General features: G+C 40.4%; 1 protein-coding gene across 1 annotated transcript in view; it reads right to left on the bottom strand.

The window, feature by feature from the left end:
- Nucleotides 1-1,308: 1,308 nt before the first annotated feature.
- The window catches only part of SH3GL3 (SH3 domain containing GRB2 like 3, endophilin A3), a gene marked incomplete at both ends in the record, with an annotated part of 42,462 nt that continues 24,621 nt past the window's right edge, over nt 1,309-19,149 (bottom strand). The window contains 8 exons of the mRNA XM_082290940.1: nt 1,309-1,514; nt 7,217-7,344; nt 8,571-8,674; nt 11,497-11,655; nt 13,038-13,171; nt 13,820-13,963; nt 14,471-14,543; nt 15,172-15,240. Coding sequence (XP_082147066.1) covers nt 1,309-1,514; nt 7,217-7,344; nt 8,571-8,674; nt 11,497-11,655; nt 13,038-13,171; nt 13,820-13,963; nt 14,471-14,543; nt 15,172-15,240 — 1,017 coding nt within the window. The remainder of the gene's footprint in view (nt 1,515-7,216; nt 7,345-8,570; nt 8,675-11,496; nt 11,656-13,037; nt 13,172-13,819; nt 13,964-14,470; nt 14,544-15,171; nt 15,241-19,149) is intronic.

Genomic DNA, 19,149 nt, shown 5'->3' with positions numbered 1-19,149 from the left:
TTAGGGACTGCAGAGTGAAGAAACCTTCAGAACTGCACTGTGCTCTCCTGTTTATATTTATCACTTACTTCAACCAGAGCTGAGCTGCTATGAGCTTAAGAGGAATCTTCAGTAGACAGCTTGCCCATAAAATCTCATCAATTTGTCTTGTATGGAGAGCATGTTCCTGCAGGGCTGCTCACTTTGTTTGGTCACTACTACATTACTAAGCAAAGCAGCAGATGGTAAACAGAAAAACAAAGTGATTCCATCTTCGTGTTGAGGCTTTTTTGGTATATTTTTAGTTATTGCATGTTTCCATCACCACATAGTCTTCTCTTTCTCCTCCTTTCCATCCCTTTCAACTAAATATAAAAAAATAGAAGTGTGTTGACTTTTCATTTATTTGTAGTAGGCACCAGTGCTGCTCACCCCTCTCTCACTGGAGTTTTATACAAACCCTATGGAACTAGGAGCTGTTTGTACTTAGTTCCAAGGAATATGTCTCTTTCCTTCTGCTAGAAAAAAATGTTAACAGACAAATGCTAAACAGTCAATAGAGAAGTAGCAAGATTATTAAAACTGCAGTGCAGAGGTGTCATAAAACTAATACTTTCTTTATTAATGCATTTTTTTAATGTAGCATTGGTTTTGTCACTGAAAGCTGATCTATTCAGCAAAAGTGGACTCCAGCTCAAACAAGTGCCAGAACCATAAGTACAGATGCAGCAACCACTGTTCTTATCCCACAGAAATATTTATTCAGTTTGGTCAGTAAATTATAGGAATTTTCAATGCTGAGGACTTGTACTTAGTACAACATCATCTTAATATTGACAACAACCACTTTGCCTTTTGTCAACATACAATGCAAAAGATGTATTAACTTGTTCACAATAAATTACAGTGTGATAGATGAAAAGAGCTCAATGACATCAGTAACTTAGGAACTGGTTACAGTTAGCTTCACTAACAGTATTTTTAGAAATGGTTTTCAATAGTAAAATCATTGCAGCCAAAGATAAAAAAAACCCACATACAATAATAGCAAGGAAATGCATTTTTGGAGCAACAGTGAGCTACCAGTAAACACTTCATACAGTGATCTTCAAGGCACAAAGCAAAAAAACTGGGTATGGGTTTTTTTGCAGGTTGACAAATCAGGGAAGGTGAAATTTTTTTGAATATAAAATAAATAAATTTTAAAAAGACGCATACAAAAGTCAGTAAGTCAGTCAAATAGCAAGGCTTTCACAGAATGCCACACTGACAGAACATTTGTGAATCCATTTCAGTCATGAAATCATGTTCACAGCTCAAATGACACAATCACTGAGGCAAGGGAACTATCACTTCAACATAATTAATGGGGAAGAAGCCAGACTCTCCATTTAACATCCCCTCATACCAATTCTCATCAATCTGATTGGTCAAAGTTATGATGTCCCCTTCCTTAAACCCAAGCTCGCCTTCATTTTCTGGCTCAAAGTCATAGAGAGCTTGGCAGCAAGGCTGATCCATGTGCACTGAAGAACCTGCCCCAGTGACAGAAAAAACAACCACATTAATTGAGCTTCACAGCATCCCATCAGCCACCAAGCACAAAACAAGGGCTCAAAAAAGTAACCCTGCTGTCATGTCACCAGCAACAGCTTTCCCATGGCTTTTACTCATTAACATCTGGTGCTTCTACATGTAAAATACAAGATTAGTATAAGTTATAAGTTTAAAAAATAATTCTGTTTGTCCCTTAAGTTCAGATGCTACTCCTCTTTCATTCCCAGTTGCCTTCCCTTTCAAAAGGATGTTTATCTCAAACTGAGGGTTTGAGTAATCAGTTGTCAAAACCCCTGTGCTCCGTCTGGAGCAGCTGCCAGAGGAAATCGGAAGGGCAGGAGTTGAGGAAATGGAAGAATCAACAGGGGAAATGACAAGGAATCCTTTCAATTTATCCTGTGGGAATACCTACCAGAGGCAGGGGCTCGTGGCCTGTCCTACAAACACAGCCCTGCTGCCTGAGGCAGGCACCTGCATTTTCACAGCACACGTGCCTGGAAGGAGCCAGGGTTCCAGCCTGTGTTAAGGCTTCCATCCTCACCTGTGACACTTCTGGGTTACTGCTTGCTGAGCTCGTGTGCTCAAGTCCTTTGTTTTACACATCCTCCATCTGAGCTAAGGCAAAGGCTATGGTGGGAACAAAGGTACCTGTCAAATTATTTTAGGGATGAAAAGAGTTTTCTGATACAATATCTGGCTGTTCTTGTGATTTACATTGTTTACCCTATAAAGATCTTAACTCCAAATCACCCTTAAACATTAAAAAAAAAAAAGTTTCCCTTATAAATGCAGTAAATACCTTTTATAAAGATATTCTCATGGAGGAGTGTTAATTAGCTTGGATTTTTGGTACCACTATATATGTAACATTCATATTTATGAGTAATTAGAATACATTTTATCAGAATAATTTATGTTCACATTGTAAAGCTCAGCTCTGTGGTCAAGGACTAGCCCATGGTTCAACAGTAGTTCAGCCATAACAGATTTTTCAATAACATATGCAATGTATCCAAGTAGAAATCTGGTAATTTGAAATACATTTATAAATGAAGAATAGGGAAAAAAACTTAATGCTGCTGCCTTGCAAAGGGGAGTACTACACCTTGTAGCACGACACCTCTAGAACACTAGAACTTATTTTAAATTATTCAGGTTGTCTTATTGGGAACATTGCAGCAATACTCAAATATTCCAGTCTTGACTCTCCCAGCCGTCATTTTTTACTGGGTAAACCTGCAAGCAGCTGGTAATGCAATACAGATATAATAGCTAAAATGGCAAAATGCATTCTAAGCTGTTAATCATGGTAATGCATAGGAAACTACTAAAAAGTAACTGTTTGGGCATTTTCTAGATAGAGGAATTAGGAGAAATCTCTTAAGGAAACCAGCTAACAACTAGTGGTACTTACTCAGTGAGAACAGTCACGTGAAAGCATCTTTTAAACTGACAATAATACAATTGGGAGCAATATCTGGTGTCAAAACTGGAAAGTAGGAATTACTTTTCTCTTTTGTGGGTATATTTTACCCTTGACAGCAACAGAAGACAGCTTTTATTTATAACAATTGAAGAGAAGTGCCAACAAGAGACTCAGCAAACCTCCCCAGAGCAGCACTGTCAATGCCAGACTCATCCTCTCCCTGTGGAAGGCTCAGGGTAGTGACAAAGTCTTACAAGAACCAACTGAATCACAGCTACCCTAATAGCCTGGTACAGGTGAAAGCTTGGCTGTCATATATTTGCTGAAATACTCCAAGCAGAAAAAGAGATGATGAGCCAGTTGCCCAGCAAAAATGGACTGATCATGTTTAAAACTGAAAATGGACTGATTGTGTTTATAAATAGCTGAGTTATTCTCAGCCTTTGCCAAGGTAGAACTGGTACCAGCTCTCTGGAACTGTCAAGAGCAGACAGTGGTGATCAGAATAATTGACAGAGTTCCTCGCCTTCCCCAGCTGCTCCGATGGGGCTAATTTGTTACTGCAAGCCAGTTAATTTCTGACACTGAAGTACCTGATAGGAGATGGATCACATTTGGTTCATTTTAAGCTCCAAAGAACTGCAAAGAAACGTCTGGCAGCCTGGAAAGGTTGTTAAATAATGGTCACAGCCAGCACAACCGGTTTCACTCCAGGCTGTAGGATCAGTCAAAGTCTTCATTAGAGTCAGGCAGCTGCTGCTACTGTATAATCCAATGAGACACAGCTTCCCTGACAAAGGTAAGGGGGCAGCACTGCCTGACAGTGTGCAACACACACTGCTTAACATCACAGAACTGCTGGCACCACTCCCACCTTTTGCTGTCCATTAAATACTTGCACATTTGTTGCAGAGGTTTCAGCTGAATCAATTGCACTCTTCTATTTCTGCAAACAGGGTTTATGTTAATGTGCAACTCCATATGCACCTCTTTCATTTCTCTAGTTTACTTCCCTGTCACAGTCAAAAAAGAACTGTCGTTATTTTCCAGACCACTCAGATCTAGGCAGCACAAAATGAGGGTAACCAAGAAGCCCTCTGTGATTCCTGGAGTGTTACAGGATGGAACCAGAATGCCATTCAACGATGGTTTGGGGTTTTTGTTTGTTTTCCCCAAAGGGAAGGAGTAACTGCCTGTACCTGCATCTACTCTTCTATACCATGCTATATACATAAGGTAGCAAGATCTTAATAATCACAAACTGGAAGCTTGCTAAGATAATTAATCCCAGTCTCCCTCATAGCTGAAGTGAGTAAACACTTAGATGCTTATGTTAAATTCCAGCATGTGGCAACCAGATACATATATTTCATATCACAGTCAAACCTGACAAACAAACTGAGTGAAAGGCATGATGTAATACAGCAATTAAAGAGTTCTAAACTGAGCCAGACGATGCTCACAGCTGCAGCTCATTAATGAGGATAACAATGAATTAGAACTAGAGATTTTTTTATCTGCACTTACTCAAAGCAGTCTAATAACTCCCAACAGCATAAAAATTAGGTTTATGTGAATCTAGCCCTGCAAATGTGTGCAAGTCATAAGTAGTAAATAATCCTCACATGTTAGAGACCATGCAAAGGAAAATACCATTTCTGCTCCAAGAAGCTGATGCTGAACTTGAAAAACTATTGTGAAACATGGGAAAAGTAATTTCCATGCTCAGAACTGTACCATGGCAGTTGTGCTGAATGTGTCACATCTTGCTTTGAACTGTCCTGCAGATCTCCAAGGGTTTGCTGAATACCAAGACACTACTTACCTTGAGGGACAGTATTGGAGAAATTAAAGATCTGTATTTTGATAGGGTCAATATGGAAGCAGGGAAAATGAAGCATGAAAGTACTTTTTTGGGTAGGATGGGGAGGTCAGCTTTTTAAACAAAAAGAAGGTGATTATAATGCTATCTCCCCATCTCATGGAGACTTTAAGACGTTTAGCAATTTTGCTTAGAACTGCCTGGTTCTCATTTCTAAATCACAGACCATAAAAAAATCGAATCTGTTTCATTATTCCAATTTTAAAAAGGGACAGAGAGGTTTCCCCATTTATGAGCAGGGCATATTGAGCCCACTGCAGTTCACAGAAATCCATATGGACAATGTTTGACTAGGAATAGGAAAACAAAAGAGAATGAACAGTGATTTCAGTGATGATTTGTACCTGCTGGGGAGGTAAGCACAGCATCCACAGCTTCTTCAGGAGGAAAAAAACAGGACACATGGTCTTTCTAATGTTATTAGCAACACTTAAGTATGGCAACAATTATTACGTATATCCTATTTCTCCTTTTCATCTCTTTTATGGTGGTTTTATTTCTTTTCCATTCTGACAGCAGTAAGGGAGTGAAGCAGTGACAACCCCTCATTCAGTGATATGTAAATGGTTGGTGTTACAGTCCAAGAATGGAGCCAATGAATGGAAGTGCCTCACTCCTTCCCTATCTTAGTGATCAGTGGTCATTTATTTTTCAGTTTTCACTGACTTTTAGCTAATTAAAACTGAGATTTTTCTTTAACTAAGATTGCTGGAAGCAACCTTGAAAAGTCTTCATCTTTCTTTCTCCCAAAGGCAGGATTGATTATCCTTAAAGTACATCTTGGAACAACTGCTGGATGGCAATGATAAACCACTGTAATGTGGTTTGACACACTAGTTTATACACAAATGCAGAATCTGAATCTCCTTTCTCCACTGCACATGCAAAATGGGGGAAAAAAGCCTATAATTTGATAAGTAGCTGATAGGGCCAAGAAATTTTATGGCAATTTTTAATAAAGTTGCTATGTTTTTGCTCTTTCATCCACATGTGCTGTGAAAATACCAAGGAAGTCACTGATCCCTGCAAACACCTCCAGTGCTTTGGATGAAATGTGTCCTTGTGTCACAAATCTTAGGAACCACTGGTGTGACCTGAGAGAATGTGCAGAGGGGGTTGTCTCCCTCCATCTCACATTAGACAGCAACACAAAAACTCAGTGTTCAGGCAGCATGAGGAGTTTCAAATAAATCAAGGAATCAGATCTTGCTGGGTGGATTTGTGCTGCCAAACTGCTGCAAGTGCCCTTCAGTATGGATTGTATAATGGTTTCCTCTTGTAGCACAGTGCAAGAAAATTAAAGAGACATTAGAAGATGCATAAAGTTACAGCTCCAAGCTTTATTCCTTCATTTATAGTTCTCTCATTTCTCTCCCAACAACCTTTAAAAAGAAACAAGACTGGAGGGAAGAAGAAACCGGAGAGTTATGAGAAAAAAAAGCCAACAAACCTTCAGGAAAAGATCCTAGATTCCATGCCAAATACAGAAGGGAACCTTTGGCTCACTACTTCTCCTCGATTTTCCTTCCAAATAATGTTTATGGAAAAATCTCAGGTTTTTTCATTCTCTATTCTTTGCACATTGTCATTTGGGTTTTGTTTGGGGTTTTTTGTTTGCTTGGGGGGTTAATTGGTTTGGTTTTTTACCTGGGCTCAGCTAATCATACAGTGTAGTCATTAAGCAGATAGGGCAAAATAGTTTAATTCTGAGACAAGGAAAAGCTATTTCAATGAGCAGTGTAACCTTACTGATTATTACTATTCACACAACTTTCAAAAGTTGACCTTCTTTTTTTTGTGAAATCAGGGTCTAATCAAAGGAAAGGGTCCTAAACTCACACCAACAGGTACCTAAGTACTTCAGTTCATTAATGCACACACTTTGGTGCATAATATAGGGACAGTAAAGGCAAAAGATGTTAAAATCAGTAAGGGTGGGAGTCATCTCTCTGAATTTTACACAGCTAATATTTGATATCCTGTACAGATCATTTATGCTCTCAGACTGTGGAGAAAAAATAGCACCTGGAGATACTCCAGACTGTGCTCAAACACACCCACTGCAGGCATCCGTCTGCAAGAAATGAACTGTTTTCTGCAAGTGCCTCTCCTTCTCTCTCCTCCCACCCTCAGTGGCAATTCAGAGACCTAAGAGACAAGGACAGTGCTACACCTAAACCTCAGAGAGGTGAGAGTCTGTTGAGAGGAACCCTGCTTCACAATTCTGTTTTGAAATCTTGGAAACAATCCGGAGTCAGATGCACAGATACTGGTGCCTGATGGATCCACTGTTCTCACGGTGCAAGAAATACCTCAAGCAACAATCTGGCAAAACATCTAGAGACACATTCATTCTGTGGTGACAGACTTACCTGACGATTTTATGGAAGAACTATAGGCAATCCCATTGTGCTGCTGATTATCACCAATTTCCAGAGTTGTAGTTATTACAGGCTTTGGCTTAAATTCACGCTTAGGCCGACTAGATGCTACATTTATTCTGTAACACAGAGAAGAGCAGACAGAGATTTATTTAGGAAGAAAGAAAGAAGAAATACTTCCAGAACTTAAGCTCAGGTTAAGTGCTTTGCTGTTGGAAAAGTGGAGTAAGAAAATCTTCTGCTGGTTTTGGTTTTAGGTTTCTTTTGGTGGGTTTGTGTTTCTGTTTTATGGTGTTGGTTCTTTTGGTTGGTTGGCTTGGTTTTCATTTTTTTGGGGGGGAGTGTGTGTTTTGACTAAAAGCTGCTCAATTCTCGTGCAATACTTGAATTTCAACAAGCCCCTAATTTATTTAATACTTTGGTCCTGCTGACAGAGGCATAAAGCTTAACAGCCTGAGTTTGAGAAGTGATGAGCACCCACAGCTGCCACTGAGCTCAGCACACGCTGCAGGAATGAGCTCTCTGGAAAACTCAGCTGCAAATGACACATGGAGAAACACATCCAGGACAGAGGCCCAGGGACTGCATCTCCCACATGGCCCTTTTATCAGGGGAAATAGGAAACAACCATTTAGCCAGCAAAATTGTCTAGTACCTCTTGCTGTGTATGCCCCAGCTGAGAGCTCCTTGTGCCCTGGCCCTTCCAGCTGGGATGGCACAGGGTGTCTGCAGACACAGCTGCCCTCATGCCCACACTCACAGCCCCCACAGCCACCCTGAGCTGAAAGCCCCAGGCAGTTTCCTTGACTCTGCCTACACCGCAGTGACACTCAGGTCTCTGGTTCTCTGAGTGACATTAACAACAGCAGCATTTCTCCCTTCTCTTAGGACGACACAAAGTACCTGGGCCTTTCATACCTGTGTTACAGCACAGCTCTGTTCCTGGCCAGCTGGCTGGTTCCTTACTGTGCTGCAGAATTTTGTTATACCCCTTAATCTCAATAAAAACAGGCCAACTTCCAAGCAAAGCCTCCAAAACACAACTCAAAGTATGCAAGTTGGAATAAACCTCCAAACAAAGGGAGGCTGTCCTCATTAACCTCCACAGATGGGAGAGACTCTGCACACACTCTGAGCTCCCTGGGCAGATCCTGTGTTACATTAAAGTCTCCCAGCACAGCAAGAAGCTGCCAGGTGGCAGGGGTTTAAAGCACAGTCTGGCACAAAGCACAGCAAACAGCATCTGGGAGGTGGTGCTACAAGATCTCTTGCTTCAGTGACTTTCCAACGTTGCAAACCTCGGCTGCAAAAGAGGTTCAACATTTTCTGAGGGGTTCAGTCTTACCGGTTTTGCAGCTTGCTCTGCAGATCCTCCAAAATTTCTGTGGATTGTTTATGGTAATCTAGTGCTGCTTCTACAAACACAGCCAACTGGCTGACTTGTTCTACCTGAAAGACGGAGAGGAAAATAGTTGTAAGGGCACTGCAGTGCATTCAGCTGAAGGATAAACAAACAGATCATTTAAAACAGACCTCGTATCTCAAAAGACCACAGTACCTTGTAGAGGTTATTGGGAAAGAGCACATGTGATTCTATCAAAGAAACTGGCAGTTGGAAACTGAACAAAACTGAGGTGTAACTTCTAGGTCACTAACTCAGGGCAGGGTCCTTGAGTCATTTCCTTTCACAATGTGCAAATCCCTTCTGCTTTCAACTTCCAAGCCAGCTGTCTGTCAACACCCAAGCCCAAACCATATAATAGGACATGACCCCTTAGCAGGTGAAAGTGGAGCTTTTCTGATCAATGCTGGAAGAAATTACACTGTGACAGCTCTTATGACTCAGACTCATTGCAGTTTATTATCAATGTTTACAAATTGCAGTTCTGAAAGGATCTGGACTTACCTCACTAGATGGCAGCATTTATAAACTGATAAACGAAACATAATTTATCTACTTGGATTTAAAATGTATTAGCCAATCATTCAAAAATATGAACGATGAGGAAAGGGAGAATGTGAAGGAGATGGAAAAACCAAAATATTTTTATTCACGAGGTAACACATAATCTCATTCCCCTAACACAAGCTGAAAAGTTCAAGCTGTATGGGGTATGGAGCAGTAACAGATATTTGTCTTCTTCAAGACAACGTTAAGAAGACAGACCCCAAGAAGTCTGACATCTTTCCATTCCATCATGATGTCTTCAGACATTGGATCATAAGAAAATATCTGAGTAAACTTTCTACAAATGTTTTATGGACCCATGGCAATTTTGTGTTATACTTTGTCTGCTTTTACTCAGTTAAAAAGATCATTAAAAATACTGCCAGGACTCCAAGAGAGCCAAACACTCTCACACAGCACAAAGAAATGAAATGCACAGAACCAAACCAACAGCTGATACAATTCCATCACAGTCAGAAGAAAGTAATATAAACAGCTGAGGACAACACACAACGTGCCTGGGGTTTGGATTGGTGGTCAGAGAAAATGGATGAAGGACGATCCAAACAAGCCGACTAAGAGCCAGGAGAAATATAGAGTTGTGCATTAGGAGAAGAGAGAGACTGGGAAAGAGCCAGAGAAACTTGGGGGACTAAAACCTACTTAGGAAGATGAAGCTGGGACTGGCTGTGTGGGAATGGCAGGAAGATGGAGCTGATAAGAAGTGCATGCAACAGTGTCGACGTGGGAGGTCTGGAACTGGCTGTGCAGAAACCTGAGAAAGATGGGGATCAGGACTGAGCCTGGGAAAGGCACCTGGCAAGATGGCTGGGAACCAGAGCCCAGAAAATAGACTTCAGGGCAAGAAGACCAAGAGAGGGAGACACTTGGGCAACTGGAAAGGATCAGAAGGAAGTGATTGCAGTTAAGATCTCTGCAAACATAGTGAGACCATTTGGGGTTAGACAACGAGGCTGTAATGAGAAGTTTCAGGAGGACAGACAACTGGGTCAGCATGAAAATGGAAGGGAAAGAGCACAGAGTTTTCTTTAAACAGAAACAATAGGAAATGGGTATGGAAAAAACTTCAGAGGGATATTCAGTTCATCCCCTCCCAAAGGCAGAATTAGCTATACTAGAATGCATAACTCATTTGTTTTCTAGTGGCTGAGCTAAACCAGTTGAATCCCTGCACTGTTTTGTCCTCAGTTTGGTGCTTTGACTAATGATAAACAGTACCTGAAACATTTCTCAGCTGCTTATGAAAGGCAGAATTATAAAACACACATCCACTGGAACCAGGCAACTGGAAGAGCCTACAGTGGAACAGTGCTGAAATTGTTGATAAGAGCATGTTCCAGATTTTGCTGCCCTCATTAACCTGCCCTGGTAAAACAGCAAGAGGCTTAACTGCCTTACACTGTACACTGCTGTAACAAATGTGTCCCACTTACAAACAGTCCAGGAGCTACAGGCTGGTTTATAACTGGGTGTGCATAGAGGGAGAAGTTGCTTGCAATTAAAATATTCCCACTTCATAGCTCCTCCCTGTTGCAGTTTGCTCACAGAAAAAAGATAGCACACTTCTTACTTTGGAAGTGTGTTGTCTGTGATGCTGCATCTACAGGAGGTGAGAAAGCTTTGGAATAAGCTCAAATAGGTCCAGCTCTCTTTTCCTACAATTCCATAATTACTCAGGAGAAAGCACATCCTGCTATTCCTCTGTGTGTGGACAGAAGAGAGGATTATCCTGAATGGCCACAGCTGCTCCTTATTTAGACAGAATTTCATGATGGACTTGGACTTTGAGCCAAAGTCCACATACCTGAGCTCAAGCTACAAACTCACTCTATGGACATTGCAGAGCCAAAGAGCAATAGTAATGATTGTCAGAGGTAAAATCATTCAGAGACTCCACATCAGCAGCAAAGTTTTGACTATAAGTGAGCTAAAATTCAGAAAGCACAGAGGGTACATGCCCTTGCTTATACTTTCAGCAGCAGGTCTTGACTATACCAATTTCCCGACCTTCACCCTCTCACTGACCAAACTGCATTTTACTCTCAGCTAGTCCTACTTGAGGCCTCTGTGACCATCTTGTCTGAGTCACAGTATCTCCACAAGAAATTCCTGAGTTCTTGAGTTCTCCCATTCCCTGCTGTGCATTGTGTTCTTCTCTGACAGAGGATTTAAAAGTGGGAGGAGGCAGAGTTTCTGCTTCCAGACCTTGTCTCCTGTGAAGGATGGGACTGGCTTTAACCAATCCCACACATTTGCCCCTCCAGGATGCAGTGCAGCAAACAAAGAAGCAGCACAGACTTACATCATTTTCTAAGAAATTGAACATGCTTCTTTCAGCCAGTTCCTTTGACTCTTCAAATTTTTCTACGGCTTGTTTAACTTCTTCATCCGGTATCTTTCCAAAACGCTTCTTTTTATAATCATAATCCAAGCGGCGTCCTTCCAGTTTCTTCAAGTGGTGCTAAAAGAGACACAACGTTCATGGGAAGGACCAAATGGGATATGGCCCAAACACACACACTGCAATTTAAGGAAACATCAGTGGTGGTGGAAATACATGCAGACTTAAAGAAATACAAAGCTCAGAGATTTGTACAGTCCATCCCTCTGACCCAAGGCAGCATCAGGTAAGTGTAGGGCCACACACATGAATGAAATTTTAAATAAAGAGCCCTTTGGTAGCACCTGGGGTACTGGCTACCTTGATTTGCCAATCGTAGACATCCACCTCATGGACTTCACTAAATGTGCAACAGCTCAGATTCTCTGAGCTGTTGAGAGAAGTGGGATCCAACCTGAACATTTGCGTGTCACCGTATTGTACATGTAATTCAATTTTATGTCTTGAATTATCTGCAATATGACAACTAAAAGTTTAAGGGCTATATTCCCCTCATAAAGCAGTGCTCCAGCAAATCTTGTATTCTTGCTGTCCTTGTTAGGTATCAACTTGACACTTCTATCTGATACAACTACACAAGCTTTTCTGTTGCCAAAAATCATGGGACTGACAGACACACACAATGGACTCAAAGTGACAGTACAAAATGCTCATTAAAGCTAACATCAAACGATTTCCTTTCATCAGCTCAGAAGAACACAACAGAAAACAGTTATGCATCAAAGGAGACAGCTACAGACATTATTGCTATCTTTTTGCTATGCTTTCCACATTCATTTATGTGAAAACAAATAAAATAACTTTCATTTCTGCATTTCATCAGGGTTTTAACTTGCTTATTACCCAAATCCATTGGAATCAACAGACTCAAAGACTGCCTGGCCTTCGTTGAATTGTCACATTGTAAACAAAAACACTGAAAAACTTAACTCTAAAGGTTAAAAATGTGTTCCTTAGTGTCCTATATTTTTCCTATAGTGGCATATGGCACTTCAACATTTTATGACACTATTCACATCATTCTGTGTTTGCCCTGAAAAGCCTTTTTTAACAGTTATATTCATTCTCCATTATAAACAGCTTTAGGCTGACAGAGATGATAAGATAGGATAATCACTAGCAGTAAATCACAGCCCACTCACATGTTCATAAGCATTAATAAAAATGTTCATTAAAATAAAACAGCAGAAAAATAAAGAATAGAATTCTCTTCAGTATCCTTGTACTGACTGTCCAAGCAATACAGCAAATTGAATAAGTTAGACAAGGGAGAAATAGCCACACAGTGATTCTAAGCAGATTTTGTCACTGTTTTGCTAGAGAGAAAATCTATTACAACAAAATTTATTTACCTTATTGCTTTCAAGAAAAATATCTCAGGGAACTAGAGTTTGATTTGACTCTGATTGTTTGTAAGTGAAGCTTTACCCTGGAAAACTTACCCCAATCTCTTTTAAATCTTTGTCCTGCAACAACTGTAGAGGATCAATAAAATTTTGTTTGACATTAATGTCAAGCGAGTCCTTCACTTCTGCCATTTGCTTCATGCTCTCACCAGCATCCAGTAGTGCAAGGCCTGTGGTAAAGAATAGGCTCTTATATCTCAAGATATGTAAAAGCAGAAAATTTGTCTTTTAAAACAGTCATTTCAAACAGGTATCTTTGTATCTGTTGCAGTCCCTTGAAGAGTAAAAAAGAAAATAATGCAAGTTATGCTTGTTCCCTATAGAAAACTAGAAATAGAAAATTTTTGTTCTGAATTACAATGCAGGTTTTTTTCCCTGACAGATACCAGGGGAAAAAAAATTGTTCTCCCTACTGTTTTTGCATAGGTCATTATTAAACAGAAGTCATCCAGTGTTGTTGCTTATTTCTTTCTACAATAATTTTTTCCCTTAGTTTGCTTCTCAAATTGAGTATAACCATTTTTATATAAAGGTTAAAAGAAATAAACTGCATTTAAGAATCACCCTAAATTACTTAGATTTGGCAACTTGGAAACTAAAATGGTTAATAACAGGGATGATCAGACAGGCTCACCTGCAACAGAGGAGGACAAATGTGCAGGAGCATCCTGTTTCTGAGCTGTATCCATCATCCCCTGCTCCCTGCACTTAACCTTCCCTCTTACCTGCAGTGGCCAACTACACAGGTTATGTCAGTGAGTAATATTTTGCAAAGAACTTTATGCTGAAATATTGGCAGAGGAGATGCACAAACTCACCAAACATAGAATCATCGCCCAGCTCTCTGCCATACCGTATCATGCAGTCTCCCAGGAGTCCCTCTGTCTGGGGGTAGCCTGTGGTTTTAACTTGTCCTCTGATCTTTGACATAGTGTTCAGCATCCCCAGCTTGGCTCTGTATGCTAAGAGGGACACAGAAAAAGAAACAAAAAAGTCATAAAACCAGTTTTAAAACTAATCTATTTAAAGCAATAAATCATTTCACAAGCAAAATAATGAAGCAAGTCACTAAGCTCAGCTCAGACTGGTAAATTTTTTGTTGTCAGTACCTCATAGTCCAAAGCTGAAATATGCCATTCAACAATATGGGTCATATGAAACTGGTTTTTATTCCCAACTGAAAAAGCATCATTTCTCCAGGCAAATATTCACCAACACTCACATTCCTCTGAACAGTCCTGGCTTGGGAGCTCCCTGATTAGAAATATTGCAGAAAGCAAATGCAGAATAGATACAAGCACAGCCAAAGCCAACTTCCTGCTCTCTCTCTTCTTGCTTAGAACAACTTTGCAGAACTCCAGACAGAAACCTCACAATGATGACCTAATTAGATTTTATTTACCTAGAATTAATTTCCAAGTAATAAAGCAATATTCATCAAAATCCAGCACCTATTGTTCTTATCCTACCTGGATTTGGCTGAAGATACTCTGTGGATTTGGACAGAAGCTCTGTTACTGCTTTATTAGTAACATCAATTTTCTGAAAAAGAAAAGTCTACTATGAACATTAAAAAATATACAGAAAGGCAAGGGGAATTAAAAAAAAGCACATAACTGTAAAAGCAGAAACTGGCAGTAACATTGTTTAATTTGCAACACAACTCATCATGTTTGGATAGCAAACATATCAATTTCATGTAAATTTCTGAACATGGATTTAAACTAAAAAATATAACCTTTTCTCAGGAGAAAATCCAGCCCAAGTAGTTAGGTTTTTATCATTCATTTTATCAGACACAAAGGCTTTGTGATATTTACAAAGCCTCACTAACACTGTGGACTTCTCTAAACTCCCACATAGCCAGAGGAAGAAGGTTCCTCCTGATGCTCTGCATCCTTCTTGGAGGAATTTCTCTTCACTGTCGAGAGGTGTCAGTGGAACCTGATCCTCTGCTCAAACAGCCTTTGTGGACATCTCCTCTTCCTTGGCTGAGCTGAAGAGGCTCAAGGTTAAATTCACATTTATCCTTTTATCTTTCTGTTTGGAAGCACATTATAGGGTTTCCTCCCTCAGGTAAATCTACAATACCATCCAGTCACTTGAAATATGAAATATTTTTGATTCTGCTATAGCTTAATATTGCAAAACATAATGTGACTTTTCTTACCCTTTCCATCTCTTGAAATTCCTCATCTAACTTTGTTCCTTCTGCTCCGCTTATTTTTTCACTGAATAACTGTAAAAAGATAAATTTAACACACACAAAAAAGGTATTATTATTTAATTACAGAATAAATATCTCTGAGAGTTACAGGATCTGACTCCAGATCAGAAAATAGCCAGCATCCATTTGAGGTAACATGCAGGACAAGAGTAAACAGTCTTGGAAGTGAAGCACTCCCTTCAAGAGAGACAAGGATACCTGATACAAATTTAGAACAAGTGAACAAAAAATGATTTCTCATGCTTGCAGTGTTTGTACTCTACTGGCATGACCTACTGCAAATTTCAGCACAGGGACCACAGTCAGACTGCAGGTAAATCCAGAGTCACCTTTTCAAGTATGTCCCTGCAGCTCTGTACTTCTGAGTACCCTCTGGCCCTGTGTGCCAGTAGGTTCAGGAACTCCTGTTCCTGCTGCTGGGACTTGTGTGTGCAATTCTGTGGAAGGGAACAGACTCGTGAAAAATGCTCTCACCTGTGAGACTGAGCACCTTTATGATCAAAACAAGGATGCCAGGTGTTCTTCAAAAACTCAAAGCACCCATTTCAGAGAGAAGATTTCAGTAAACCTTCTGAAAAGGCTAAAAGTTATCCACCTTTTGTGTGAAAACTCCAGGCTGTCAGACCTGTGGTCCTCAATGAGTAAATCATGGCCAGGAATAAGCCATGGTCCTCACTGAGTAAATCATGGCCAGGAATAAGCCATGGGCAGAACTCAGCCATCTGCTTCTTGCAGGGCATGGTACCTGCACAGTGACAACATGAAAAGAAAGCCAGGTCCTCACCCAGTGTGAAACAGCCTTTGAAAGCATCACTCCACTATGACAGTGATTTAACATATATTCAACAAACATTAAATTCCTTCTGCCTAATATTTCTCTGTTTTAATTGATTTTTATCACTGAAACTGTAACAGCGTAGTGTGAAATCCAGGCCTAGCTCACTGAGTGCTGGTGCTCCCCAGACCTGTCCCCAGTAAAGTGTTTTGTTTGTCCTCAGCACTTTCTAAAAGGGAATTAATCTCACTGAATTCGAAGGCCCTTGGGGACTTGCATAACCTGAAAATGGGTCAGGGCTCTCAGCACTGCAAAGGTTCCCTGTTCTCAGTCGCTGCCTGCACGGCACAGGTGAGGGGGGAGTACACTGCCCTGCCAAAACCAGCGAGGAGCTGATGAAGCAGAGCTGGGAGCTCAGCAGTGGCTGACCTTGCATCAATATCACTGCTACCACACAGCCAGAGAACAGTCCTGCTTAAGGGAAAATGTGAGTTCAAAGAGAGACACACAGCTAATTATTTCTATTGCCTTTACAGCACGCTCCCAATCTTCATGTTTAATATGCCAAGCAGCACACACACTTGTCAGGATCATTTCTCTTCCAGAGCACTGACAGAACGAGCAGAAAAGCAGATAAAACAGATGGAGAAGCCCAAGTACCAGTGAGTTCCTGCGGGTCATCATCTTGCTGCTGTAAGACATGACAGCAGAGAAGTGACCTGGGGTCACACGTGGAGCGGGACGCTGCCCTGCTCTCTGCAGGAATGTCTGAGGAGTCCTTGGGCAGACAGAGAAAGGTACATGACAAGGCTGCACGAAAAGCAGGAAATCCTATCAGGAATTCTGCAGCTCCTCTACAACAGCAGCTTCTGTCTCCTTTCTGTGCACTGTTAATTCCAAAAATAATCAATGCCATTTTCCACAGCCTCACACATGTCTTCTTTCTCCAGCAGGCAAGGAAGAGATTCGTGGTTTCCCAAAACCTTTTCGAAGGCTGAGGGCAGTGGGGGAATTACCCCTCTCAGGCTTAAGGTGCAAAACCCACATTCAATAGCAGCCCACAGCTGTCCCATTACAGATAATCCACTTATATGCTGGTGAAAAATAAACATAATGAAGTAACATGATTGCTTGACTGTGAAACCATAATCAATAATAAAATTCTAAATTTATTTAACAGTGACTTGTGAATGCAAATCCACAGAGCCAGCCACAGGATCTGCAGATACTGTTTCCTACAGACTCTGAAGACAACCTAACACACACCTACACCTGGGAAAAAAAGCACTGATCATAACAAAAAGAATTTTGTTAACATGCTTTCCTGGTTCTATGCAACCATTAATGACACTGCAGCTCCTAGCCCAAGGACACACTTCTTCAATGGTATTTACTCTGAGCTCTAATGTCCTTTGGAAAATGACGCCCATAAAGAATGATTCCTTAAAGTCTGTAAGTTGTCTGAGCTACCAACAGTAAAAATTGGTATAAAGTTCTAATGGTTATAATTAAATTTTACACCTCTACAGTTTATTTCATATTGGTGTAATTGGAAATAGCTGTACTAGTCATGCATTTAGGAACAAAAAAGCTTTTGTTCTGATCATACTGAATTTAGGAGTTGTAAAACCAGCACCACCCTTCTCACAATTAAAAGTCACAGGATACCCAATTAATTATTGAAAATGGGTGCACAAAGGAGACAGCTGCTGACTTTTAGTTCCCTGACTATTTGCTGAGCATCATTTACATGCATTATATCAAGCTGCAAAATGCTTCGAACATAAACAGAAGATACCCAGCTGAGGGGCTATGTAATTACACGGCAATATCTATCAGGCTTTACGAGTCACCTAATCAAAGACAAAACTGCTGCCATCACACAAGGCACGCACTCCGAGGGGGCCTGGAATTTCTCGTACAGGAAGAATCCTTCAGCTCCAAATTCAGAACCTGAGCACCGTGGATTCAGCACCATTTGACCAGAAAGGGCCACAATTCGTGGCTGTGAAAAAAAAAACAGGTCCCAGGAGGGGGGTCACCACTTCTTTACTATTCCACTGCAGGTCAGAAGCTAAAGCCTTTCATTAGTCCTATTTCTGGTGAAGCTAACTAGGTTTCCTCTAGATCAAAACCTACACCCAGAGAACAGCTCTGCAACAGGAAAGATTTCTTCCTCTCAGGTGTCTGTACAACTCCCTCTATCACACTAGAAATATTAGAGTTAGTGGGGAGAAAGAAAAAAGCAACAAAGTTAAATTATGAACATGAAAACACTTTCCAGTCAGCCATTTGTATTATCACCTCTCATTTGAAACTACACGTGATGGCAAACTACCTTTGACTGTAAAACTTGCATGCTCTATATGATGAAGACCTTTTTGCCTGAAGAAACACTGCAGTTTGTACACAAATGCTCCTTGCTTGTTATTTCTTGCTAGATCCTACTGTTCTTTTTAATATTGAAAAATTAAATATGACGCTGTATTACAAACAATCTGAAAGTCTCTGCTGTGTGTATGTAGAATTTTATATGAAGAAAAATCTGGAATAGAACAAATAGGCTTTGAAAGGAACCCCTCCAGATATTATTTCTATTTTAGTTCTGTATATCCAGCTACAGTTCAAAATGCAATCTGCAATTTTGCTACAGCCTTAAAAGACTAGATATTTATCTGCTAAGGCATTTATATTACAAGAAATTCTCTGAGAAAAGATTTTTCTATAAACCTAATATTGGAATTTTGTTCTCGTGATAGTTCTCTGTTGTTCTATTTGTTTCCAGATAATAAAATTTTCTTTTGATGTGTTTTGTTATGACGAAGCATTGCCCCAACCCTGGCAGTGTTCAAAACCTGGTTGGAGAAGGCCTTGAGTAATCTGGTTTAGTGGGAGGTGTCCCTGCCCATGGCAGGAGGGGTAGGGAATAGATGACCTTTAAGGTCCATTCCAGCTCCTTAGCATTCTATGATCCCATGAGCACAGCACATGAGCTGTCCATACTTTAAAGTAAAATCTACATCTCACCAAAACTCTAAACTAAAAAAAGTCTCAAGATTTAAAATAAAAATACTGAAAAATCACGTTAAGAATATTAAGATTTATCCCTATTGCACAAGAATAGTACATTTCCCCATTGTTATATG

This window comes from Coloeus monedula (genome assembly GCF_965178545.1).
Source record: "Coloeus monedula genome assembly, chromosome: 14".
NCBI classification, from domain to species: Eukaryota; Metazoa; Chordata; class Aves; order Passeriformes; family Corvidae; genus Coloeus; species Coloeus monedula.
This window is presented reverse-complemented; position numbering and strand designations above follow the sequence as displayed.